General features: G+C 41.2%; 2 protein-coding genes across 4 annotated transcripts in view; one reads left to right on the top strand and one right to left on the bottom strand.

The window, feature by feature from the left end:
* The window catches only part of ABCA5 (ATP binding cassette subfamily A member 5), a 129,418-nt gene extending 106,625 nt beyond the window's left edge, over positions 1-22,793 (bottom strand). For 2 of the 3 annotated variants that reach the window (XM_035026152.1, XM_035026154.1), the window contains exon 1: positions 22,473-22,792. The gene's annotated coding sequence lies outside the window, so the exon portion shown is untranslated. Of the gene's footprint in view, positions 1-22,472 lie in introns of all 3 variants that reach the window. The other variant, XM_035026155.1, reaches the window with a different exon arrangement.
* Positions 22,794-22,894: 101 nt separating this feature from the next.
* The window catches only part of MAP2K6 (mitogen-activated protein kinase kinase 6), a 110,402-nt gene continuing 106,446 nt past the window's right edge, over positions 22,895-26,850 (top strand). The window contains exon 1 of the mRNA XM_035026162.1: positions 22,895-23,206. Coding sequence (XP_034882053.1) covers positions 23,191-23,206 — 16 coding nt within the window. The 5' untranslated portion in view covers positions 22,895-23,190. The remainder of the gene's footprint in view (positions 23,207-26,850) is intronic.

Raw genomic sequence — 26,850 nt, 5'->3', positions numbered from 1 at the left:
GTTTTTATTATTAAACCTTGTGGGTGCCTGGGATGGCTCTGTAGGTTAAGTGGCCGGCTCTTGATTTTGGCTCAGGTCATGATCTCAGGGTCCTGGGATCGAGCCCCACAATAAATCTTTAAAAAAAATAAACTTTGTAGTACAAACATGAAAAGTAAACAAAAAACCGACAATACTTTTTTTTTTTAAAGATTTTGTTTATTTATTTGAGAGAGAGAGCATGAGCAGGGGAGAGGGGCAGAGGGAGAGGAAGAAGCAGACTCCCTGCTGAGCAGAGAGCGCCATGTGGGGCACTCAGTCCCAGGACCCCAAGATTGTGACCTGAGCCGAAGACAGACAACTTAACTGACTGAGCCACTCAGGTGCCCCAAAACTGACAATATTTACTGTATTTTTAAATTTTTTTTAAAGATTTTATTTATTTATTTGACAGAGAGAGACGCAGCGAGAGAGGGAACACAAGTAGGGGGAGTGGGAGAGGGAGAAGCAGACTCCCCGCTGAGCAGGGAGCCCGATGTGGGGCTCCACCCCAGGACCCTGGGATCATGACCTGAGCCGAAGGCAGACGCTTAACGACTGAGCCACCCAGGCGCCCCAGGAATATATTTTTATATTGGATTTATGTTTAGGAATATATTTTTATATTGGATTTATGTTTCAAAATCTATGTTTCTCTTTTACATTTCTATAAATTTCCTCTATTTTGATTCCCTGTGAGCATGTTCCCTTTTGCCTCATTCGGTATAGTTAAAATAGTTGCTTTTAAATCTAGTCTGATTAATTCTAACACGTTGGTCATCCTGGAGTTGACATCAATTGATTGTCTTCTCCCTTTAAAATGGATCACATCTTTTCTGGCTCTTTGTACTTAGAGTGATTTTGCATTGTAACCTGGACATTGTGGGTTCTGTTATTTTCCTCCAGATTGTTGATATTTGTGTTTTTGTAGGCAATTAACTTCAAACTATCAACACTTGTGTTGCATGGTGTCTTGGCTCTCAGTTCAGCCTGACTTCAGTCTGTTTTGCGCATGTGTGTTCTGAGGGTGAACAAGAAACGTGGCAGGTTTTCACACTGACTTTGGGGTCCTCTATCTATCATGAGATGGGACCCTTTCTGGGGTTCCCTCCTCACTCTGTGGAAGCTCTGATTGCCCCGAGCCCCTTTCCCGGTTTGCCTGTCCAGAAAGAGGGGGAGCTTTCCATCTGAGCTTAAGCCTTCCAAAATCTTTCTGCTATTGCTGGTTGTTTTTGGTGTTTGGCTCAGAGTTTATCTGAAGGCAGTCCGGGTAGGCTGTAACTCCATCACGTTCAAAGCAGAACTTCCCTGGAAAGGATCTTTGATGTGCTAGTTTCCTGAGCTTATGGAGATTGGATTTCTCAAGTATCAGTAGACATGATTAGACCTTATGCCATCCTGGCCTCTTGCATACATTCATGAATTAATCCAGCAGAGTCCTTCCTAGTTTGGGTTGCTGCTCTCAGCAAGTACCTGTGGATGATTTGGGGGTCCTCAGATGCAACACTCCTTCCTTGGCTTCATCCCATGCAGAGGGTGATTCCATGTGGACCTTGCAGGTTTGGGGGATGCAACACATGAAGCAAGTCTGTTGTAACAAATGATCACAATGGACTGGCTTCAAACAACAGAAATTCATCGTCTCCCTGTGCTGGCAGCCAGAAGTCTGCAATCAAGATGTCGGCAGGGCCACGCTCCTTCTGAGGCTTCCTTGCTTCTTCCTTCTGGTGATTGCCCACAGTCCTTGGTGTTGCTCTGTTTGTAGATGCATCGCTCCCGTTAACTGCTTCTGTTGCCCCATAGCCTTCTCCCTGTTTGTCTTCCATGTGCTCAAATGTCCCTTGCTTGATAAGGATAGCAGTCATTGGATTAAGACCCATATTAATCCAATATTTCCTAGTCTTAATTTGACTGCATCTGCAAAGACCTATTTCCAAATAAGGTCAAATTCACAGGCGTTAGGACTGGAACATATCTTCTGGGGAATACAATCCAACTTACAACAGGTGATTTGCCCCCAAGGGATCATAGGGCAAGTAGAAGATGGGGATAATTTGTAACCTAATTGTTTTTATAGTAAATATATTCTAAATGTATAGAATGAAGTGATTTGTGTTACATCACATAAATAGTAACATAGAATCCAACCCACTACATTCTTCCATGCATTAAATAGTAAATGAGTTTTACTTGTTTCTTTTAAAAATGAGAAACCACTAAAACAGTAACATTGAAAAAAAAATTTTTTTTTTTTAAAGATTTTATTTATTTTTTTGACAGAGAGAGACACAGCGAGAGCAGGAACACAAGCAGGGGGAGTGGGAGAGGGAGAAGCAGGCTTCCTGCCGAGCAGGGAGCCCGATGTGGGACTCGATCCCAGGACCCTGGGATCATGACCTGAGCCGAAGGCAGTCGCTTAACCAACTGAGCCACCCAGGCGCCCCCAACATTGAAAAATTTTTAAAGGAGAAAAATCTTCCAGTTCTCCAACTATCCTTAGGCCAAAAATATTTTCTTTTTTTGCATATCCTCTTCATCGTTTCCATGTGCACCAATATTTTTTACATATTTACATTTACCAAGGTTGCTAACTTTTAAATAAAAAGAATCAGTATAAATTGTGTGTAATTAAGGAATTCTGTTACAAGAGATTTAATTGCTTTGCATTTTTCACTTAAAATGAAATCCATAATAGCCATGGGAATTTTCAAGACCCTGTCAGCTGCTTTAATCTTCCTTTAGGAGTTGCTGATACTAGTCTTATAACTGTTCTGTTTTCACAAAGGCCTATTATGTGATTAGATACCTCAAACATTATTATCAGCTATTTCATTAATCTGAATGAGTTGACGGTGTAACAATTACAAGCTGAATAAATAATTTGTGACTAACCAGGATTCATGATACACGGATTACCATCAAAATCTGTATAAATTGGATACAAAAGATTATCCTCAATTCAGACACAAATGCCCAAAATGAAATCATTCATTGATGTAGCACAGAGGCAGACATGCATAGTAGTTAAGAATGAGCTTTGGGGCGCCTGGGTGGCTCAGTCGGTTAAGCGTCCAATTCTTCATTTCGGCTCAGGTCATGATCTCAGGATCCTGGGATGGAGCCCTGTGTCAGGCTTCACGCTCAGCTCAGAGCCTGTTTGTCCCTCTCCCTCTGCTCCTCTCCATGCTCTCTCTTTCTCGAATAAATAAATAAGTAATCTTAAAAAAAAAGATGAGCTTTGACTCTGAAATGAACTGGGTTTGGATCTTGAGTTCTTGTCTTGCTGGCTGGTGAAGGTCTTAACTCTCCTTAAGCTTCAGCTTCATTATCCAGAAGTGGAGAAAATACACTTAATTCCTAGGTTCTTGAGAATGTCATAAGATCAAAATAATGCCTGACGCTTAGGTCTTTGGCTATAGAATTGTCCAATTGGAAGTTGAATTTAATATTGAATTATTCAATTGTTGAATAAATATTCAAAGAATAACAGGTCCTACAGAGATGCTGTTCTGCAAAGCATGCTGCTGACCCAACTGATCAGACTCTGGTTGAATTTTGATTGTAACCACACTCTGGTCTACCTGGTTGTAGCATTTGCTTTTAAAAATACTCGAATCGGTACTTTCAACCTACAACTTTATCAGGATGATAGGAATTAGTAGTTATAAATCATAAAACTCAAAACCTAAGACAAACTTATCTAGTTTACTACCCATTTCGCTTCATATACATTTAAATACAATTATATGTAGTCATTAGTGTGGTCCAGAATTTAATTCTAACCCTTCCCAGATTAAACTTCAGGCAGATGAGGGAAATGCTTGGAAAAGATCCCTGATCTTCCCCTTCTCTCATTGTCCGGGCCCTGGGCTTATGCTGTCTCCTTGTTTATACTGATCTATGACAGGTTTGTCATTTCTTGTTCCAGAAATGTGCATCTCAGACTGTAATTCCTCAACGTTCCTAACACAGTCTTGATGGATGGCATTTATTTTTTGCACTGTTCTTCGAACCTTCTTAATAAGTTCCTTCTGTTTAGAAATGTGCTCTCCCAAGCTCTCTGAGGCAGGTGCCTCTGGCCTTTTGTGTGATAATTCATCCAGATGGAAGGTGACATCAAGGAAGCCTTCGTAGAGGTTATTCCATGTCAGCCGCATCTTGAAACCCGTCAGGTAGACCAGGCAGTGGCGGAGGGCATCCCAGGAGCAAGGAGTGGCCTCCGCGTGGCGAGAACACATCCTGTTCCCACCAGTCTAGTTAGTGAGAGAGGCAGTTTGGAGGAGAGCGGCAATAGATAAACCTGGGCAGGGAGCCAACTTGTCCCTCTCCCTCTGCTCCTCTCCATGCTCTCTCTCTCTCGAATAAATAAATAAGTAATCTTTTTTTTTTTAAGATTTTATTTATTTATTCATGAGAGACAGAGAGAAACAGAGGGAGAAGCAGGCTCCCAAGGAGCGGGAAGCCCGATGCGGGACTCGATCCCAGGACCCTGGGATCATGACCTGAGCCGAAGGCAGACGCTTAACCATCTGAGTCACCCAGGCGCCCAATAAATAAGTAATCTTAAAAAAAAAAAAAAAAAGAATGAGCTTTGACTCTGAAATGAACTGGGTTTGGATCTTGAGTTCTGGTCTTGCTGGCTGGTGAAGGTCTTAACTCTCCTTAAGCTTCAGCTTCATTATCCAGAAGTGGAGAAAATACACTTAATTCCTAGGTTCTTGAGAATGTCATAAGATCAAAATAATGCCTGATGCTTAGGTCTTTGGCTATAGAATTGTCCAATTGGAAGTTGAATTTAATATTGAATTATTCAACTGTTGAATAAATATTCAAAGAATAACAGGTCCTACAGAGATGCTGTTCTGCAAAGCATGCTGCTGACCTAACTGATGGTAAATAGCATGCTAAAGAGTCAGAATTCCACGTTGCAGGTGTAGTGTCCACAACGAGGAGCCAATGGCACACTCAGCGGCTTAATGTTGCCATTCCCACCATATCGGCACCGCAGCAGTGAGGGGGATGATGGACTGAGACAGGGTGGCAAGAAGGAGCATCTTAAGTCTTATCCCGCCACCCCTCATCCATTTCCTCCTTAATACATTGCAGTCCCCTTGTGCTCCACCAACCCCTTCTATTCCTCTAGCCTACCTCCCTGCATTTTTCTCTTTATTGCAAGCATCTCGCTCAACCGTGCTTGCGTGTTCCCATGTGCACGTCCTCTACTAGACTGTAAGCTTCTTGAAGGCAGGCACAGGACCACACTCCCTTTTGGATACGAAGTATTGAGCCCAACACCTAGAAGAAAGTAAGCATTCAATACATTCATTATTGCACTCCTTCGGTATTTAATGAGTGCCTACTACGTGTTTCCCAGGAAAACTGCTAAAGGCAGTGAGCACAGCACCGTAAATAAAACAGAAAAATCCCTGCCTTCATGGAGTCTGCATCCTCATCCCGAGAGCCACACAATAAACGAGGGAGTAAGTAAATAAATAAACGGGTAAAATTTTAGTATGTCAGATAAGGATAAGAGTTATGGAAAAAAAAATAAATCATGGGAGAGGAATCAAGGGGGCGATTGTAAGTAGAGTGGTCAGAGAAGGCTTCACGGTGGAGCTGATAGTAGAATACAAACTTGAAAAACAGGGGCGCCTAGGTGGCTCAGTCAGTTAAGCATCTGCCTTCGGCTCAGGCCATGATCCCAGGGTTCTGGGATCGAGTCCCGCATTAGGCTCCCTGCTCAGCGGGGAGCTTGCTTCTCACCTTCCTCCTTGCTCGTGCTCTCTCTCGCTATCTCTGTCTCTCTCAGATAAATAAACACAATCTTTAAAAGAAAACCTTGAAAAACAAGGGAGCAGCTACATGGATATCTGGAGTGGCGGGAGCAGATGGGGGGCAGGCAGAAGGAACTGACAGAGAAAAGCCCTGAAACAGGACCTGCCAGGTGTCCAAGGACTAGCAGAGGCCAGCACAGCTGGACTTTCGCTTTTACTCTGCGTGGAATGGGACGCCACTGAAGGGTTCTGAGCACAGGAGTGGCACAATCCGACTTGTGATCAGACATGACAGCTTTGGCAGCTGTGCTGAGAACAGCCCGAAGAGGGGCACATGTTCTGCTGGGCAAGAGAAGAGAAGCGGTGGCCCGGACCCGTGTGGGACCAGTGGATACCGAGAGAGGCACTAGATTCGAAGGTGGTTTTCTTCAACTGGACCTGCTAGTGGTTGGTCGGGGTATCAGGGAATGAGAGGGGTTAAGAACGTCTTCAGTTTTGGCATGAACAACTGGAAATATGGAGTTGTGATTTCCTGAGACCCCAGTAAATGGGGGGACCACTTAATTCCCTGTCCAAATTACGATGCTTTTGAGAGTGAAAGGACATGCCCTAGAGTTGGGAAAATGTAGCGACTGTCTTGGAAAATCTGTTGACCCCAGAGTCGTGGCTCTCAATCAGGGGTGATTTTGCCCCCAAGGCCATGTCTGAAGACATTTTTGGTTGTGACAACTAGGGGGCTGCCACGAGTACCAGGTAGATAGAGGCCAGGGATGCAAATGACAGCACCTCTCGAGAAAGAATGGTCTGGTCCAAAATGTCAACAGTGCCAAGATTGAGAAATCCTGTCCTAGAGATAGGAAACAGGATGAGAAGGCCAGGTTTGCTGACATACATAGCGATAAAGATCAATGCTGTCAAAGAGATATGTCATGAGGATGCTTACTTCTTCATTAGTTTATCATTTCTATCCAGCCATTTACCCAAAAAATCATATACCCTTGAACACAAAGGAAAATAAGAAATTATACAATTGAAAGAACCTACAGACCTAATTAGCCTTATGACCAGGGGTTTACTGGGACCCTCATCCATCTGCTCCTCAGCTATCCTTCCTTTGACCAAAGGCTCAGTTCAGTTACAACATCATCGGTGCTGATGGTTTCTTGGATTTCCAAAATATATATAAGAAAAGGAAGTTCGAATGCAATTTTAAGAAAGTGATCGCCACCCATCTAAACACGGTTAGCTGTATGTGATTTTACCAGCAATGTTCTTCCTATTCAAAACAGATAGAACCTCTCAGGAAAAGCAAAATTATCAAGTGAGATGCCCAAACTCATTCTTCTCCCCACTCCATCCTCCTTTCAAAGCAGAATGAGTGAATGAATGAATGAATGAATGAATGAATGAATGAATGAAAACACCATTAAAAGGAGTCAGAATGCAAGGGATTGACTGCCAGGTCTCTATCCTCATGCTTTTCCCCCTTCATCTGTGTGGGCCATTTGTGAAGTTACAACTAAGCCTCTACTAGCTGACGTAAAAGCATTTTTGTAGTCCCAATTAAGGTTCTTACAATCTAGTCATTGAATGAGGAGTCCTAGGACTCCTGTAGGTGGTTATATCTGAATGAGCCTGTTGGTTTCTGAGCAGCTAGACTCTGAGAGTGAACATTCCAACTTTTAAGCTAATAAAGCAAATTAAAACTTTCAAACCAGCCCTAATTTTTCACACTCAGGTCTGAGAGAGGTTATTAACTCAAACACTTCCCTGTCTTGATTTTCTCCTATGATCTTATAATGGGGTCCCAGGCTTTAGCAAAATGGGCAAAATTACTTTTCTGTCTGTGCCTAAATACTGAGAGGGTGCCCAAAGGTTTTCTTTTGGTAGACATTCTATCAAGACTTAGTTTTGTACTCTCCCCAGGCACAAGAGGGCATTCACAGCTATTACATAACGTGAAACTGGGTAAGGGTAGAGTGTGGACACATTCAGAACTCTGCCCTCTGTGTGGAATGTGAAGAAACAAGTTTAAGCAGGACTGTGCCCCCAAAGATGGGGGAACTTCAGGGGGAGTGCGGGGAGAGAGTCTTCAACCGATCTTCACCTCCTGTTCATTCAGGTTAGGTTTCATGAACAGGGAGGAAAGCTATAAAGTATCCAGGCTTCTTGCAATCCATGGATTTCCACTTAAGGATTTTTTTGTCAGAGAGCTATGAACATTTTAATCACATGGACACTATTCCTACCTATGCTGTGAGGGAAATAGTTCTCTGGCAAAGCACCCTTGGTACACTTAGAGAACAAACAAAACCCTGCGTGTCAACATTGAAGGGAAAATCAGATGAGCAAAGCTACAGGGCTACTTCAGAATGTGGGAATCCCCTCCAACGGGAGACTGCAAGGGGAATGTCACAGGAGGGGGTCCAGATGTGAGGCACTTCTCTCAGCCCTGCACATCCCCCCAAAGTAAAACAAAACAAGCAAAATGGCTACGAGGTGCCAGAAGGATTAATATATTGTCCTCATTCGACCTTTTCCTCCCTTTCCCGTCCGATCCTGAAACCTAGTTGAAGGATCATCAACAAATCAATTGGATACCTGTTTTCCCAAGAATAAAAGATACTTGTGTTCAGAAGCTGATGTCTGAATCCATTCAGCCCTTCATCTTTCACAACACTCACTGATAATTACTACTTGTCAATGCCTGTTAAGAACTGCCTACATCTACTTCCTGAATCTCAGAATAAAAAATATACACAGTGGGCATGATTTCTGAGACTCAACATGGAGACTCTGTAAATCTAGCACACTTCATTATCTAAATGTGACAACAGGAAAATCATTTTTTTTTTTTTGCATTTGTAAAATTCAAGAGTGCTCATCACCTTCAGGGAAATTGGTCTTTGTTCTTGGAGTATTCCAAGTACACTGCATAAATTGCCTGTGCCAATGAATACAGAAATAGAACAAAGAGTGTGCACATATAGCATCTTGAAAAATGATTTCCTATTACTCGTTATTCTGCCTCCAAAGCATTATACAAAATTGATTGAAGAGATATCTGGAATATCATCTACCATAGCTCAGCTCTTCATCTCCCTTATGACTCATTTTTAAAATGCTGTTTTTAAGACACAAGGTGCAATTCATTTTTTGGAAGGCACACTGATAGATATTTGCCCGGCTCTTGTTACAGAAACTTTTTTTTTTTTTTCTTTGAAGGAATCTGTCACGGGGAACAAGAAATCTAAAAAAATACCTTATTTTCTTCACTTAACGATCTACTCGAAACCAGCATTGATCATAAATTCCTAAAATAATTCACCCAGATAAATGAAAGTTAGGAAAGGTTAAATGTATACATTTTTAGTCAAGTTAAAAGTGTAGCTTCACAATCCATAATAGCTACAGAAGCTGGCATTCATATCGTGGAAGGAAAGCAATAGAACATGCTACCAGTAGGCTGGACTTTTTAATTTTTCTGAACACTGATGGAAACCTCAATGTAACATTGTGCCTATCCTTTTGAGGTTCCGAAGAACTAGAAGTCTAGACTTCTCTTAACATTGATAAAAGAACATTTATTTTCTACATGTATTTTTAAACTCATGATGGAAAGTAACTCTTTCAGATCAAAAAAAAGTTATCTAATTTTTTTTTTCTGGTCTTTCCCTTTTCCCCTGCCTAGTTCCAAACAATTCATGTGGATCATTTTGGATAGGTTCCAAATTATTTCAAACGTACAATCAATAAATCTTTCATAAGAATTGCTCCATTTTTAGATAATAATAAAATACCTCTAATACATGCTCACCCCTCTTCTTGATTTAATTATCAGGCAGCTAGGCCCTGGGGAAAACATTTTGATTTTTAAAATATGTCTAATATGAATTTTAAAATTGAGCTACTTTAGTTTATTAACAACTTAATTAGCAGAAAGGCAGCCCCATTAGTAATGGTTGCAAGAGAAAAGTTCATACAAAGACAATGAATATAAGAAATAGAGATTAAAGAAAATGAAAAGATTTAGAATATTAAGGTCCTAATGCATGCAAATGATTGGAAAGAACCAAAATACTGTTATCAGTATATTTCTTTAATAAGGAAAACCGTATCATAAGAACGACCATTGAAGCCTGACGACTCTTTCCACCTCGCATTAACTACTACTATGCCCTCTGCTGTTTGCTTTGTTAATCTATGACATTATATGGCCAAGGGCCTACATAATTCATGCCTGGGCTATTCGGTTGTCCTTTAAATCCATTCCACACTGTGGAATGGAATGGTTTTCTCCATATGGCCTCCATTTCCTCTTAACAAGCATCCAACAGTGTTTTGATTTGCCGCAATAATAAAAATATTTCTTCTCCCTGTCCCTTCCATTAAACCAAGCATTTCTTTTCACATTTATGTTGGTGGTAAACTTTCTCTAATTTCAAAGCTTCCTTATTTCTCTTGTCACTTGCGAGGATGCATGTTCTTACACCCCAATTTTCTTCCACTTCACGTATAGTTATCTTCATTCTCAAGAAAGGAGCCAATGCTGAGAAATTTAATAGTAATAAAGATAACCGAAAGCCTCAATACCTAATAGCCACTGAGCATATATCATGGGCTGGGCACTCTTCTTAAAGCCTTAAGTCTATTAGTTCATTTAATCTTCTTGACCACCCCTTGAGGTAGGTACAATTATCATTGCCTTTGTACCTGTAGGAAACTGAGGCATAGAGAAGTGATCTGTTTTGCCCAATTTGCAGAACCAGTAGAAGTTGACCCTCAAACAATATGGGGGGTAGGGGAATTAACCATCACCCCCCCAGTTGAAAATCTATGAGTAACATTTTTTTCAAATTAAAAAAAATTATTAGGTTTTTAATTTTAATTCCAGTATCACTAACATAAAGTGTCATAATAGTTTCAGGCGTACAATTTAGCGATTCAACAGTTCCATACATCTCCTAATGCTCATCCTGACAAGTGCACTCCTTAATCCCCATCACCTGTTTCACCCATCCCTCCACCCACCACCCCTCTGGTGACCATCAGTTTTTTTCTCCATAGTTGAGTCTGTTTCTTGGTTTGTGTGTGTCTCTTTTTCTTTTGTTCATTTATTTTGTTTCTTAAATTCTACATATGGATGAAATCATATTTGTTTTTCTCTGACTGACTTCTTTCACTTAGCATTATACTCACTAGCGCCAGCCATGTTGTTGCAAATGGCAAGATTTCATTCTTTTTTGTGGCTGAATAATATTCCATTGTGTATGTATACCACATCTTCTTTATCCATTCTTCTATCTATGGATGGACACCTGGGCTACTTCCACTCTTTGGTTATTTGGCTATTGTAAATAATGCTGCAATAAACAGGGGTGAACATATCCTTTTGAATTAGTGTTTTTGTATTCTGTGGGTAAATACCCAGTCATGCAGTTACTGGATTGTAGGGTAGTTCTATTTTTAATTTTTTGAGGACTTTTTCTCCACATCCTCATTAACACTTGTTGTGTCTTGTGTTTTTGATTTTAGCCATTCTGACAGGTGTGAGGCGATATCTCATTGTAGTTCTGATTTGTATTTCCCTGATGGTGAGTGATGCTAAGCATCTTTTCTTTTTTTTTCTTTCTTTCTTTTTTTTAGATTTTATTTATTTATTTGACAGAGAGAGACACAGCAAGAGAGGGAACACAAGCAGGGGGAGTGGGAGAGAGAGAGAAGCAGGCTTCCCGCGGAGCAGGGGAGCCCGATGTGGGGCTGGATCCCAGGACCCTGGGATCAGGACCTGAGCCGAAGACAGACGCTTAACGACTGAGCCACCCAGGTGCCCCGCTAAGCATCTTTTCATGTGTCTGTTGGCCACCTGGATGTCTTCTTTGGAGGAATGTCTGTTCATTTCTTCTGCCCATTTTTATTTATTTTTTTAAATTTTTTTTAAGATTTTATTTATTTGCGAGAGAGAGAATGAGAGACAGAGAGCATGAGAGGGAGGAGGGTCAGAGGGAGAAGCAGACTCCCTGCTGAGCAGGGAGCCCGATGTGGGACTCGATCCTGGGACTCCAGGATCATGACCTGAGCCGAACTGCCCATTTTTAATTGGGTTATTTGCTCTTTGGGTGTGGAGTTGTATAAGTTCTTTATAATTTGAGTGTAGCTGACACACAACGTTACATTAGCTTCAGGCAAATCCATGAAAAACTTTTGGTTCCCCCCAAACTTAACTAGTAATGACATACTGCTGACTGGTAGCCTTACAGATAATATAAAGAGTTGATTAACACGTATTTTGCAAGCTATATTTGTTATGTACTGTATTCTTACAATAAAGTAAGAAAAAAGTGTTAAGAAAATCGTAAGAAAAATACATTTACAGTACTGTACTGTATTTATTGGGAAAAAAATCCACAAATAAGTGGATCCGTGCATTTCAAACCTTTGCAATTAAGGTCAACATATACAGGTCTAGTGTCATCAAATTATACCTATGAACAACTAGCTGGTAACGGAAACTGACTTGGTCATGGAAGCAAGTGCTAGAGCTGTGTCAATTTATCTGCTTCCATGGGCTATTACACAGGAAAAAAGCATCTTCTGATGCCATATTCTTGGTATTTGACACTTGACTACCTCTACCAGAGTCCTCTCAACGTAAAACGGGGGCCAAAATTCACATTTATTTGAACTTTTATTGCACCTAATTCTTCACAGTATTTACAGCCTAAATCACAGTATTTACAGCCTAGACCACATCTCGGCAACTCACGTGTCTTCAGTCCTCAATCGTCAACTGTTCAGCTGAGGGGAAAGAAGGGTGATTTTTTTTTTTTTTAAGATTTTATTTATTTATTTGAAAGAGAGAATGAGACAGAGAGAGAGAGAGCATGAGAGGGGGGAGGATCAGAGGGAGAAGCAAACTCCCTGCTGAGCAGGGAGTCCGATGCGGGACTCGATCCCGGGACTCCAGGATCATGACCTGAGCCGAAGGCAGTCGCTTAACCAACTGAGCCACCCAGGCGCCCAGGGGAAAGAAGGGTGATTTTAAGTACAGCTAAGACAACAGAGACACTTATCTACTCCTGTGCAGATGAGGCAGGGACCATCTATGAAACAGACCTGAAGTTACTTTATTAAGGTCGATTACTTTGCTTTTTTATGTATGAATTTGGTATTCGAGGTATATGTTATAAGCAGATAAGACACACTCCAAATTATCTGACTCCTTTTTATTTTTCTTTTAATCTGTGTCCAACCATATCTGCTAATTCTTATGAAATATTTCCATATAATATCCTTCTGAATTTTTCTGCCTTTTCCAAACTAAACTGCTTTCAATAGAACACTTGACTTTAAGAAATATCCTTCATATCTGACTCTTCTATTAATATAAACTTTTAAAAACAGGTAGGAGAGGTATTAATTTGCTAATTCAAATTCCCTTCCTAAATTAAATGTGAACGGCTGAGAAAATAACTAGCAGGAATCATTTTTTTTTCATGTGACTTCTGTTGATTCATTGTCAAAAATGGGTTTGAAACAAAACACAGGAACCGTATTATGTAGAAGGGCACTTGAAGAGCATCATCAGCCAATAAATTCCATATTTCAGAGTCACCACTATCCTTGAAAAATAGTCCATGACTATTGGTTATATAAAGACTTGAGGTTGAAATCGTTAAACATCTTTATAAAACACAGGCTTTATGTCTCTGAGTTGGGAGGTGTATTAAAAAGTTGGTAGCATCCAAAGAGGTATAATCTTATTTTAATCATATTTTGGAAAATTTTGTTCCTCTGTTAATTTTAAATATAACAGAGAATGGCTGGTAATGATTTTAGTTTCACCTTGCTCCTAAGTCAGTATCATATAAATCAGGTCACTTAAAATTGTGACAGTGAGGGTTCTCGGTTTGCAAACTAAAACAGTGCCTTCAGCTTACTAGATTAAAATCTGAATCAACTTGACCCCTCCAATGTAGATGAAGAAAGAAATAGATACTTCCAGATACAGGAATAAATCATGTATTTTATATTTGAGATGGCTTTTGCTCACATCCTGTGAATTATAATAATTTTATCTTAGTCTAGAAGATAGTTAGATGTTATAAATATATTCTGCTCTGGGCACCTGGGTGGCTCAGTCAGTTAAGCATCTGACTCTTGATTTTGGCTCCGGTCATGATCTCAGGGTTGTGAGATCCAGCCCTGTGTCAGGCTCCCCGCTCAGCAAGGAGTCTGTTTGTCTCCCTCTGCCCCTCCCCCTGCATGCGCACACACTCTCTCTCCCTCTCAAATAAATAAATAAATAAATAAATAAATAAATAAATAAATAAATAAATAAATAAATATTCTACTTCCTTTCTTGAATCTACCTATAATGCCAGGAGCATTTATTGTGAATATACAGTTTCCCTAACTTCAAACCCAGATACACTTTGGTTTGCTATCTCATTAAGATGGGGTAAGAACTAATATTATGCAATTCATACATCCTTAAACATTTTTTTTACGTAGCGCATTTTAAATAACTACCATGAGAAGCTCAAAATGAATGAGCCATTAAAAGTTAGGAGCCGGGGCGCCTGGGTGGCTCAGTTGGTTAAGCGACTGCCTTCGGCTCAGGTCATGATCCTGGAGTCCCGGGATCAAGTCCCGCATCGGGCTCCCTGCTCGGCGAGGAGCCTGCTTCTCCCTCTGGCCCTCCCCCCTCTCATGTACTCTCTCTCTCTCTCATTCTCGCTTTCTCAAATAAATAAATCAATCTTTAAAAAAAAAAAAAAAAGTTAGGAGCCAAGCATTCTATTTTTTCATAAAGCACTACCTGGGTATTTTTAAAAAATCATCCAAATGTCTATTAAAAACCTGTAGATTGAGCTTCCGAGAGCTTCCGAAATCATAGATCTCACGGAAATCAGCTTAAGAAAATTGTACACGACGCTTTCTGCAATTTTCTTTGAAATATCTACCCGCATTCCAAAATTTACTCAGTGCCAGATGGCAATATGCCCAAAACTGTTTAATACAAGCATTTGATACTTATTTGGATTCAAACAATCCAGAAACAACAGGATAAATAAGGCCCCGTAAAATGGAAATCTCTGGTTGCCTTTTGCCAACGTGCAGGTTTTTAGGTTGTCTTCATTTCCCACCTAAATGTCAGTAAAATAAAGCTGCTGGGAAGGAGCTCTAAAATAGACTTCCGAACAATTCCAGAGGCAGTAGGTACAATCTAATGATGTATGCTGTTGTACTCCTTATGTTGTAGGCTACAGGATCATGAAAAGGCATGGAGTGTGTGGTTCACGTTACTGCACCATAAAGAGGTTAACCTTAACCCTCTTTATGGTAGGAAGCCCAATCTATAAAGCACCATCAGACACTCATTATATTCTCAAATAGCTGCTTTCTAATACTACACAATTACATAATACTTATAAAACCCTATTTGGTTATAAGATAGACTAATTGAACAAATACACAGAACCCGTTGTTTTTATGAATTTGGCTCACAAACAAAATTATTAGTCTACCATCTCAAAGGAGCAGAAATAAGGAAAATTAGCAGTATTTTCAACTTACCTGCCATATGCTGTTAATAATAAAGCATTTCCATGGAGCACTGGGTGTTATGCACAAACAATGAATCATGGAACACTACATCTAAAACTAATGATGTAGTGTACGGGGATTAACATAAGAATAAAAAAAAAGAAAAGAAAAAAAATAATAAAGCATTTCCTTTGGACACTAATCCAAAAATGGAACAATTTAAGAAAAAGTTGATTTATTACGTTGACTCTCCATAATTATTTCTATAGCACTGTATAGTTCAGACAGCTTCTTAATATTCTGTGAACTGTTGAACTTTTTCTGTAACTTGCATATATCGCTTACCTAAAATACTTCCCAGAATATTTTATAGTTTTTAATGAAGTGTAGCAGGTCAGTACGACTGGAATTATTCGGGTCTGTGACCGAAGCCCAGAACCATCTATTAATATCAGTGTAAACAGATCAAGGAGCCCTGAAGGGCACAACACTGTCCTGTATCAGTGTTTCTAACTCAACCTCAAATAGTACAGGATTTACTGAATTGTCACAGAGCGTTGGCTAAGGTACAGAGTGTAAAGGAGACACACAGATCTATTGTGGACTTGTAGGAGTCCTGAGCTGAGCTTGTCCCATGAATAACTAATACAAAACGAAGCAAAATGTTACCGAATGACTCTTAACCTGAAAAAGGTACAATTTCTAGGGCATTGACTAAAAGTTACCTAGCTTACAACGAGACTGGATAGCTGAAGTAAGGGACTAGGGATCAGAAGACCAGTTTCTACATCTGCAACCGGACAGTTTTAAATCACATGTTCTTCCATCTTGTCTAAGTAAAGCAACAACATGAGATGATGATAAACCGGGATTTAGGGACAACCCACTTCAGCGTCACTGTAAGGATAAAACGATACATGGTGGATGTGGAGAGAGCCTGTAAACCTTGAAATATTATAAAAATGTTACTAATGTTACCCACAGGATTTTAAGTTTCTCAGAACAGAGATCATACTTTTTCCATTTTCTTAACCCATGCCATGCTTGTTGTAACTGTAGGTCTTAATGAGGGTCTATTACTTTTTAAAATGGGGTATAATAAACCAGGGTGCCTCCCTCTGTTCTTTTCTTTTGGGCTCCCGGGACAAAAAAGATTTGTGAGATGTAATGTTTTATAGCTGGCATTGCCTGTATTTTATATTCTGATTTTTCTTAATCCTTCTTTCGTACATAGACCTAGTATTTAAACATCTGGGATTTGAACATCCTGAGAGATACGTAGGAAAAGGAAAATAGATGGAAAGGCAGAGATACTCAAGGAAAACTGAGAGCTAATTTTTTCTTTTGTTACAAGAGTCATGGTTCTTAGAGGAAATGCTCGATTTAATCAGTCTGTCAAGAAATACTTAGAACAGGCTCACTCTGTGCCCCCTTGCTGTGCTCTATAAGCTCTCCAGGGTATTCATGAATATTCTCAAGGGCTTTACAATATAACTGTGGAGTTAAGACTTTCGTACTAGAAACAGTTCAAGCACAGGGTGACTGTAGAGAAAACCGAACACCTTTGGAAATGCATTAATTAGTAACCGGGGTTTATAGGAACAAGCAGTCAAGACCAATTTGTAAAGCAGGGTCTACACACTCATGCAGTTAAGGGCCAGAAAGTAAGTATTGTAGGTTTTGCAGGCTGGTTAGTCTCTATTGCAACTCTGCTGTAGTTCAAAAGCACCCACGGGCAATACGTAAGTGACTGGGCGTAAGTGTGTTCCAGTAAAACTTTATTTACAGAAACAGCAGGCGCAGTGAATTTGGAGCATGGGCCATAATTTGACAACACCTCTTGTAAAGAAATTCTCCCAGCTCTCTCTCTATTTTTTTAGATTGATTGATTGATTTATTTGCGAGCATGGTGGGGGGAGGGGCAGAGGGAGAGGGCGAGAGAGAATCCCCAAGCAGACTCCGTGCTGAGCACAGAGCCCGATGTGGGGCTCCATCTTGCAACCCTGAGATCATGACCTGAGCCAAAATCAAGAGCTGTACACTTTACCAACTGAGCCACCCAGGCGGCCCAGCGCTCTGTAATTTAAAAAATGTTTGATATGTGCCTTTCAGGTCCCTAATGCATGTATCAATCACCCTGGACCCCTCTGTAATATATATTTTTGATAATTATATATCATAATTAAATAAAAATTCTTCTTCCTAATAAATCCCTATGCTGGCATTTGTTTCAATTTCAATAAAATGCTAAGCTAAGCTAACCAACCCATGTTAGGTGAATGCATTCAGTATGTAATAAATCCCATCCATACATCAGATAAACGAGTATTAGCTGAGCACATATTATATGCATGACATATATTTGACTTGGGGCAACATGATGAAGATGAAACTGCCCCTGCCCAAGCTTAGAACAAGGGCCAAATATAGACAAGTAAGGTCTGCCCAAGGGAGTAAGTTAGGAATGTGCAGAGAATGAAAGATTTCACAGAAGAGGTAAGATCTGTACTTAAGTAATATTTACTGCAAGACAGTATTAGATACATGGCCCATAAAAGCTAACAGATGCCATCAGAATTTAAAGGCGACGATGTCTTTTAAGACAGAGGGATGTGATCAAGGACAACTTCATAGAAGAGGTGACCTTGAACCTTGAATGAAGGGTAGACTTTAGAAAAATGAAGACTTGGGTTGGGGCCAGAATAAGGCAAAGACATAGAATGGCGTGAGTTAACATACAGAAATGGTGACATATAAATTCCTATCTCAGTAGGATAAATAATCCTGTTTTGACCAGTTCGCTTAAACAAAGGAATCCTAGAGTATATGAATGGAAGAAGGCGGAACAGGTATAGCTGTCAGGAAATGACAGCTATTGGGGAGGGCACTGGAAGCTAAGCTGAATCTACCTTGGAATTTCTAAAATTTCTACCAACAATCATAATTCATTGTGATATATTAATGCAGTGAAAACAAAATTTGTGCTTAAAGCTATTGTACACTTGCAACTCATCATCCAGTTCCTTAAACCAACCTGCCATGTTTCTCCGCATAACATACCTATTTATACTATAATTTTCTAGAATCTAGGAAAGTAGATATTCAGAGCTGAACTCTTAGCTTTAACTCTGGCACCTTCTTTCCCATGTTTCTGACATCTAGTAGACATTGTTGGAAAACATTCATAAATGTCACGTACAGATGAGTACTGCTATCTAGAAGGCAATATTTCAAACTGTAATTTGAATATTTCTTGTCTCATCTCGTAAGGGTTATTGTTACAACAGTCATTAGTTGGCCTGCAGGAACAGGGGATCAGGAACCCCTAATTCCAATGTAAAAAGTAGAATACGTGATCACACCTCTCTTCCTTTAAATCTTTGGTGGTTTTAATCAGACACTGAGCTGGTTTTAGAGCTATGGGATATTAGAACTGGAATTTAGTCTAGCCCTCCTTATTTTAGTGGAACAAAAAGAGGTCCACAAAGGTAAAGTGACTTGCCTTAGGAGCCACTGCTAACTCTTTCTGCAGCCAGGACTAGAACCCACATCTCTTAGATTCTAGTGTGTTCTTCACATCAAAATTTACACTTACTGAATCTCATTAGCTTTAAATTAACTTAAAAATAGAATGTCAGTAACTTCTCAAGGTGTCACTATGTACCACCATTTCTCACTCACCCCTAATGACATTTGGACTAGATAATTCTTTTTTTTTTTTAAGATTTTATTTTTTTATTTGAGAGGGAGTGCGAGAGAGGGAGAGGGAAAGGGAGAAGCAGACTCCCCATGAGTGGGGAGCCTAATGTGGGGCTTGAGCCCAGGACCCTGAGACCATGACCTGAGCCGAAGGCAGACGCTTATTGGACTGAGCCACCCAGGTGCCGCTGGACCAGGTAATTCTTGGTTGTGGGAGGCTTCCTGTGCCTTGCAGTACGATCATCAGCATCCTTGATCTCTACCCTCTAGATGCCAGTGTCACCACTTCCACCGTCCCGGTTGTGACAACCAAAAATGTCTCCAGACGTTGCCCAATGTCCCTGGGTGGGGTGGGGGGGGGGCAAAATCACCCCAGGTTGAGACACCTTGCATATACTTCTAGAATAATTCTTTCAGAGCCAGTCTGACTTAACCTAAGGTCATCCTTTCACGAATCACACCTCTAACCTGACAGCATAGGGCTTTGCCCAGGTGTTCTAATTTCCCCTGCAGGTGTTACTCTCATTGGAATCTTGTTATTCCAGGCTGTCCATGGTCACAAGTCCCTTGCCGATTTATTGCATTCATTATTTCAGTATGCATTTGAGGATTTATTCTATGCTAGATACAGGGTATTGGGAATGCAGAGATAAGTCTCTGATCTCCAGTAGTTCAGGCTCCTGGAGGAGACAAAAAGGAAAATGAACACCTGTCAGCCCTATGATGAGTATCAAGAAAGAGGTGTATGCGGGGAGCTACAGAATTAGAGAATGCACCTAATTCACACTGAGGGTGCTCACAGGGTGATGGGTCACAGAAGGCTGCCAAAAGGAAATGACAGCTAAGCTAGCTCTTAAAGCACAAATCAGAACGAGCTTGGCCAAGAATGGAAAAGGCTTGCCAGGTAGAGGGATCAGCATACCTAAGGAAAGAAGAGGGAACCCTGGCTTCTGGTTATAGCATCAACACAGGGTGAGAAATGAAGCTGGAGGGTCAGCAGGGGACAGGTCTCAAGAAGCCAATTACGCCATGCCAAGGAGTTTGCCATTGTCTTGATGTTCACTATAAGCTGGGTTTGGGTGGTGGTGGTGGGGGGAATACATCACATTTGCATTTTAGAAAGATCTAAAGCATAGAACATTTTCAAGATGGGGGATTTTTTTTTTTTTTAAGATTTATTTATTTATTCATGAGAGACAGAGAGAGAGAGAGAGAGGCAGAGGGAGAAGCAGGCTTCCCGTGGAGCAGGGAGCCCGATGCGGGACTCGATCCCAGGACCCTGGGATCATGACCTGAGCCGAAGGCAGATGCTTAACCATCTGAGCCACCCAGGCGCCCCAAGATGGGGGATTTGAAGCAAGAACCCAGGCCACCTCAAGATAAACCCCTGATGTACTGTCTAATAAAGGAACAACATGCCAGATTTTGCTTCCAGTTCCTTACACCACCATGGGAGGGATTCCTATCCTGGCAAGAAGAGGCAAGGCCCACGACAGTACAGAGGTATAGCTTCTCCTGCCACCCAAGACCATGGGAGGAGGAAATTGTTGGCCACCAAGGCAAGAACTTTTTCTTCTGGAACCTAAGACTTCCAAGGGAGGTTGCGTTCCCCGTGGAAATTCAAAACACATTTTTCCCATTAACGAAAAAATGATAAATTTTGCTATTTTTATTTATCTTTTTAAGTGAGCGCCACGCCCAACCTGGGGCTTGAACTCACGACCCCAAGATCGAGAGCCGCATGCTCTGCCAACGGAGCCAGCCAGCCGCCCCAGTTTTGGTATTTTTAAACGTGCGGCTCAGCCAGTGTGTGGGTCAAAGGTGTTTTGGGTACGGGTGTGTGAGTGAATGTGGGCACTGGTGGTGGAACATATCGTTTCTATGGGAATATGCATTACAGATGGATTTTGGGGACACGATCCGTTTGCCAGCGATGAACTCCGCATGCCACGAAGAGAAAGCACCAGCACAAATGACAGCAGCAACATGCACCAGTGGCCACCCCAGAGCCTGGCACTTAGCAGGTGCTCTGTGAATATTTGCAGAGGTGAACGGGATGCACGGACAGGGATCTCTGCCCTCACGTGCCTCTTGGTTAAATGAGACTTCGAAAACAAAAATGCCAGTTCCAAGATGTGCCGAGGCTGTGTGTGCCAGGACAGGAAGGGACAGCAAGGATTTGTCTAGAAGGACAGTGAAAGAAAGTGAGCTAGTACATCCCCGATTCTGTGGTTCCTGGGACAGAGACCCTTTGGTCTTACGGACAGAAGCTAGTATGAGCCCGGGGTGACCTTATGATTAATTTTCAATAATGCCAGGACAGGAGATCAACTTAGGTAAATTAATGTTCGTTCCATCCCTTACTGCGTATTTGTTTTAAGAGCTGATTTGGTGACTTCTAGCTTAAACATGGTGGTCTTCCTCCCTCCAATGCATCCATTAGTCAGAAGGCCCTGGTTTCCTAGAATTCCAAACAAAACGGCCATAGTTTTCATTAGCAGTCATCAAATCTGGCTGAATCCTCTTTCAAAGTGCCTCTTTTTATTTTCCACTACTGACCCGACCTATCTCTAGACTCTCCCAGTTTCGACTCAACCACAATTGTGGAGGCAAATTTACCTTCTTAAAACAATGCCTTGATTCACTTACGCCCCTCAAAAGCCTTTCACCACCTCCCAAGTACCTGCGGAATAAAGTCCAAACCTCTAGTCGGCCTTTACCACCCAGTACAGTCCTCACCTGGGGTTCTGTCCACCCCCGCTTTTGTATACAAGGCAACATAGTATCCTTACTGTCTCCTGAAGAGGCTTGTCCTCATTTCTTTACTGTGCTTGGTTCACACCTCGGCAGCCTGAAACCCTCCATTTCTCCCACTCTCCCTTGAAAGCACATTTCTGAGCCTGGTCTACTCAGTGAGGTAGAAGTCTGAGCTCATTTCAGCCCACGCCCCCTCACTCAGCTTCTTTGCTTGCATGGAATCGTTCTGTGCATCTCTGGCTTCCTTGTGAAGGGGGTGGCTCTGTCTACCATGTTGCTGCCCATCCCCTAGCCATGGGCAATACACGACAAATGGATGACCCAACACCCCAGAAAGGTGCCTGGCCCATCCCAGGAGTTCAACAAATACTGTTAATTTAGCTGAATAAATTCAAGATCTCTGGTTCGGGTAATTTAAGATTACCACCTACTTTCTCCCTTAGACCGGGGGCTTTCCTCCCCCAGCAGGTGAGAAAAAGCATCTACACATTGTAACTTTGATAAAGTTAGCTCTGACACATAAAAAGCGAACTTCCTCTTGAACCCTTCAAGAAATGAGAACTGCCCCTCCCCCAGCCCCCAGTAATGAATTTCAGGTTCCTTGACAGTCATCCACCTGGATCATTTCTGCCTAAAAACTTCGCATCTTCTATTCATTTGCAAAGGTAATCTTACCTCTAGCCAGCCAAGTCACCAACCAATTGTCCAAGCGAGAAAAATGTTTTTAAAAATGGAGGCGTGGGGGGTAAAACGTCTACAGGCAGGGTTACTACAACAGGTGCTGCGCGGCAAACACGAAACACCCAAGCCGACCTTCTCAGAGAGCCAAATGCTTTTCAGCTAACCTAATGTTCTTCAACTGTTGCTTCAGGGCTTTTCGGTAACAAAAAATGCTCCCTCGCCTTGGCCCTGCCGTTTTTGGCCCCATCACTTACTACCGACTGCGTGTCTGACTTGTTTATCTGGGCGCACCCAGTCATCTCGCTCAGCGACCCAAGCGACCGCGTTTCCTTAAATCAGAGCCCCGTGGACTCTGCTCGGAACTACACTACCCAGCGGCCCCCGCGCCCTTCGCAGGAAGGACGTCTGCGCACTAAGATACTCAGTTCCAAGTTTGGAGCTTTTAGCTGCCAGCCCTGGCCCATCATGTAGCTGCAGCACAGCCTTCCCTAACGTTGCAACTGGGGGAAAAAATCACTTTCCAGTCTGTTTTGCAAGGTGTGCATTTCCATCTTGATTCCCTGAAAGTCCATCTGCTGCATCGGTCAAGAGAAACTCCACTTGCATGAAGATTGCACGCCTGCAGCTTGCATCTTTGTTGCAAAACTAGCTACAGAAGAGAAGCAAGGCAAAGTCTTTTGTGCTCCCCTCCCCCATCAAAGGAAAGGGGAAAATGTCTCAGTCGAAAGGTAAGAGCCTGTTTGCATTACTTGCAAAAATGCAAAGGGTTGTGCATGCATTTATGAATGCATGGATGCAATTTTCGCCTAGCGATTGCATTTTTAAGTTTGAGGTTTTCCACAGCTCAGTTGCATTTCCTGTTTAGTATGTGTCTTTTTTTTTTTTTTGCAGACACAGAGAGTTCCTGTAAGGCAGGGCTTGCAGTTCAGCTGTGCATTGACGTTATTTGCATTCTTCTGCTAGGATTACTGAGCTCTTTTTGCCTTTTGCACAGTCAGGAGAGATAGAGCAGGTTGGTAGCGTCTAAATGTGCAGTGCTTTATATAATTGTAAAATTCTTTAGTATGCACACACATTATAAGTAATTTTATGTGCAACAGGAATACAAACTTTTTAAAAGTCTGTAGGTGACGATGAAAGGTAAAAGTTGAGTTAAACTAGTAGGAAATTAATGTAATCTTATATTCCTTTGGGAATAAACCGTTGCGGTGTCCGTTTTTAGCTACATTTCCATTGATACCGCTTTGAACATTAAGCAACTTTTGATTTTTAAAGGAAGTAAAGGTGAAGTGTGAATAATAACATATTACAGAAAGAGCAGACGAGAAGTCTTTCTCTTTTGAGATTTTACACTGTACACCAATTGCTTATTGGCTCACAGTATTTAGAAGCAGCAGTGAGGACATAGATGTTTTATGTCTCCCCTTTTGGGAGGTGCTTTGCATCTCGAGGGAAAATATAGGGAGAAAACTGTACTTTTAAGCATTACACCAACATGGGGGGAATGCACCGTTTCGCTGAAAATCATAATGAAATCTTTTTAAGTGTGTAATTACGTGTATTTAGACAGCTATAATAGGTCAGAAATTCAGGGTTATGGTTGTTTTTAAATTTTTTTCCTTTTTCTTAAAAAAATTTTTTTATACAGTTGTATTTTGCAGGCTTAATGTCATACTGGGGAGGGGATTAAAAAAATTCCTGACATGGCATCAGAGAGCTGAGGGGTTGCTGTCAGGTGCCTCTAGGACCCTAAGTCACTGCTTGTTTCAGAACAAATCCTTCACTATAGAGAAAGCATATGCCATATGAGAATGTATGGAGGGAAGAGGTGAGTTAGATATAGGTGAGTAAGGCTACGAGGGACACTACATGCATGGGGAAGATCTAGTGAAATTAAAGTGTCTCATAAGCCTTCTGCCATTTTTTTGGTATTTTGTTGAACCACTTTTTAATTCTGCCTGATGGGAACCACATCTCAGACCAAGAAGGAAGTGATATATGTTCTCGAGAGTTCGAAGTAGGGCAGCGTTTTCCTTGACCATTAGGGGCGAATGGAAATCTGGAAATCTCAGAGTGCTGAAGAACCTAGGAATTGGCATTATGAAGTACAGATGTTCCTTAGGAAAGAGGAAACCTACAATCTCCTAACTGAGCGGAGACTTAACAGCTTAGAATGGGCATTCTGGGCTTTGATGCATTAAAGAGCTGGCATCTAGTTACTTTGTATTTGGTATACACTCATTTATTCAGTTCAGTTTAATAGATGTATGAATATGTATGTGTATGTATATGTATGTCTTCACGTATGTGTATGTGTGATATCTATCTATCTATCTATCTATCTATCTATCTATCTATCTATCTATACACACACACACACAAAATATTTAAAATGTATGTGTTTCCTTCAAGGAACTTACCATTTAGAAAGCATGTGTGCAAATCATTATGATACAAGATAATTGCATGGATAGTGAAAAGAAATGGCCCAGTTGGGAGTTTAGAGATGGCAGTGATCTCTCTGGAAGATAAGAAGGTTTCGTGAAGAAGATGATTTTATAGTGATCTTATCTTTGGACCTTAGGGTCTAAAGTAAATCAGGTTCCTTTTCTACTTTTTTTTTCTCTCACTCTGAAGGTAGCTCTGTTGTACTAGAGCAAGTTTCTGAGTTGGGAAACTAGAAGGTACCAGCATGGCACACTTGCATTAGGAGGGTGCCCACTGTAGATCAGCTGCTGGTGGTTCTTCAAATCAGTTCCCAGTTAGCCAAATGGTTTTCTTAATTGGGTCCTCTTTGGAAGGCAAATCTGGTGCCAATGTGAGGTGTCTGTCCAAAAGGAAAATTAGCGATAGAAGGAAGTGGATGATCATTTCAGATATGGCATGGGAGCCTTGGCCTGGACGTTAAGTGTGGAATTGGCCTAATTCGGCTACGTATTCTCAAGTGGCCAAGACATTTTTCGCAGTACCAAAGTGCTTTGTAATACTATAACCAAATGGAATGGGAGGCAAAAGTGAAAGGTGGACACAACCTCATAGTATTGAAGAATTTAACCACATGTTCAATTCAGAGGACCTTTATGAACTTTCTAGATCACTATAATTCGGTCTCCCAGACCTCTAATTTAAGGCAGAGCAGAGGCAAAAGAATTACAGACTCCCTGGGAGCTGGAAGGACGGGGCTGCTTCTTTCCAGCCTTACCAACGGTGAGATTCCGAGAAAGAATTTCTTAAAAAGAAATTTTGTTTTCCACAGTTGTAACTTTAGGTGGTATGCTTTTCAGCTTGTTTATATTAGCTGTCTGGGGTTGAGCTGACATTTTTCAAATATTAAAGTGGTAGAATGCCTTTGAGGAAATCTGAAATGTAAGTTAACAGGAAGGGCACCCAGAAAGTGCAGGAATTCCTGCACATTACAGGAAGACAAGCTACAGGAAAAATGTGTCATCTACATTACCCCGGAGAGAAAAAACTATTGTTATTAGCCATGATGATTTGAGGGAGGAAGGGAGAGAGGGAGGTGGGGAGGTCTGGCATCTCCCACTTCTGTACCTGAAAATACAGAAGTTTGACTTTGTAAGAAAGGCACTCTCTCTCCCTTCTCCCTCTTTTCACCTTTTAAAAATATTAGCTTCCCTTAGTTTAAGCCAGTCAGTACTGGGTAAATCGTGTTGGGGGAAATGCATGGAAGGCATAATTCAGAAGCATGTAGGAGTGGGGCAGGCACTCCTAGGGGCTCTTTTCCTCTGTAATTCATTCCACCCTGGGAAATGAAATGTGTAAATTTCTCATTCTGTGTAAATTCCTTTGTTAGGTTGTACCAGACAGACTTGTCATGCTCAGCCTGTAATCTGAGCCAGGATGTTTTATAACCCCGTACATCTCAGGACACAAAATCAGAATAGGTACCTTGGGTTTCCCCCGAGCTTGTTTTGTGGTGGTGTGGCATTCAGCACTTCATTCAGCTGCGTGTCAGCTGCTGGGGCTCTGAGGGGCTCTCTTGGTGGTCCATTTAATGCTGGAGTTAAAAAGGGCTGAGATTTATCTCATTGGGACTACTTTCTAGTATTTTAAAATCTGAAAGATCTATAAGGAATATTTTTAGAACCAAAGAAAAAAGTACATACATAGCACTTGTTCATTATAGAAACATTTGAAAACAAAGAAAAGGAAAATAAGAATCACTAGTGACCACACTATACATTTTGGCATATATCCTTTTGGACTTTTTTTTTAATACTTCCTGTATATGTGTATGAATAAATCTAAAGTGTGTATAGAACTCATGTCTATTTAGTTACCTTTTGTTTCACTTACGAATATACTGTGAAATATTTCCAAGTGAATATATATATGTGTGTGTATATATATA

Source organism: Mirounga leonina, unplaced genomic scaffold, assembly GCF_011800145.1.
Source record: "Mirounga leonina isolate KUSES-001 unplaced genomic scaffold, KU_Mleo_1.0 Mir_197, whole genome shotgun sequence".
NCBI lineage: Eukaryota > Metazoa > Chordata > Mammalia > Carnivora > Phocidae > Mirounga > Mirounga leonina.
Note: the sequence above shows the minus strand (reverse complement) of the source record. Positions and strands in the feature narration are given on the sequence as shown.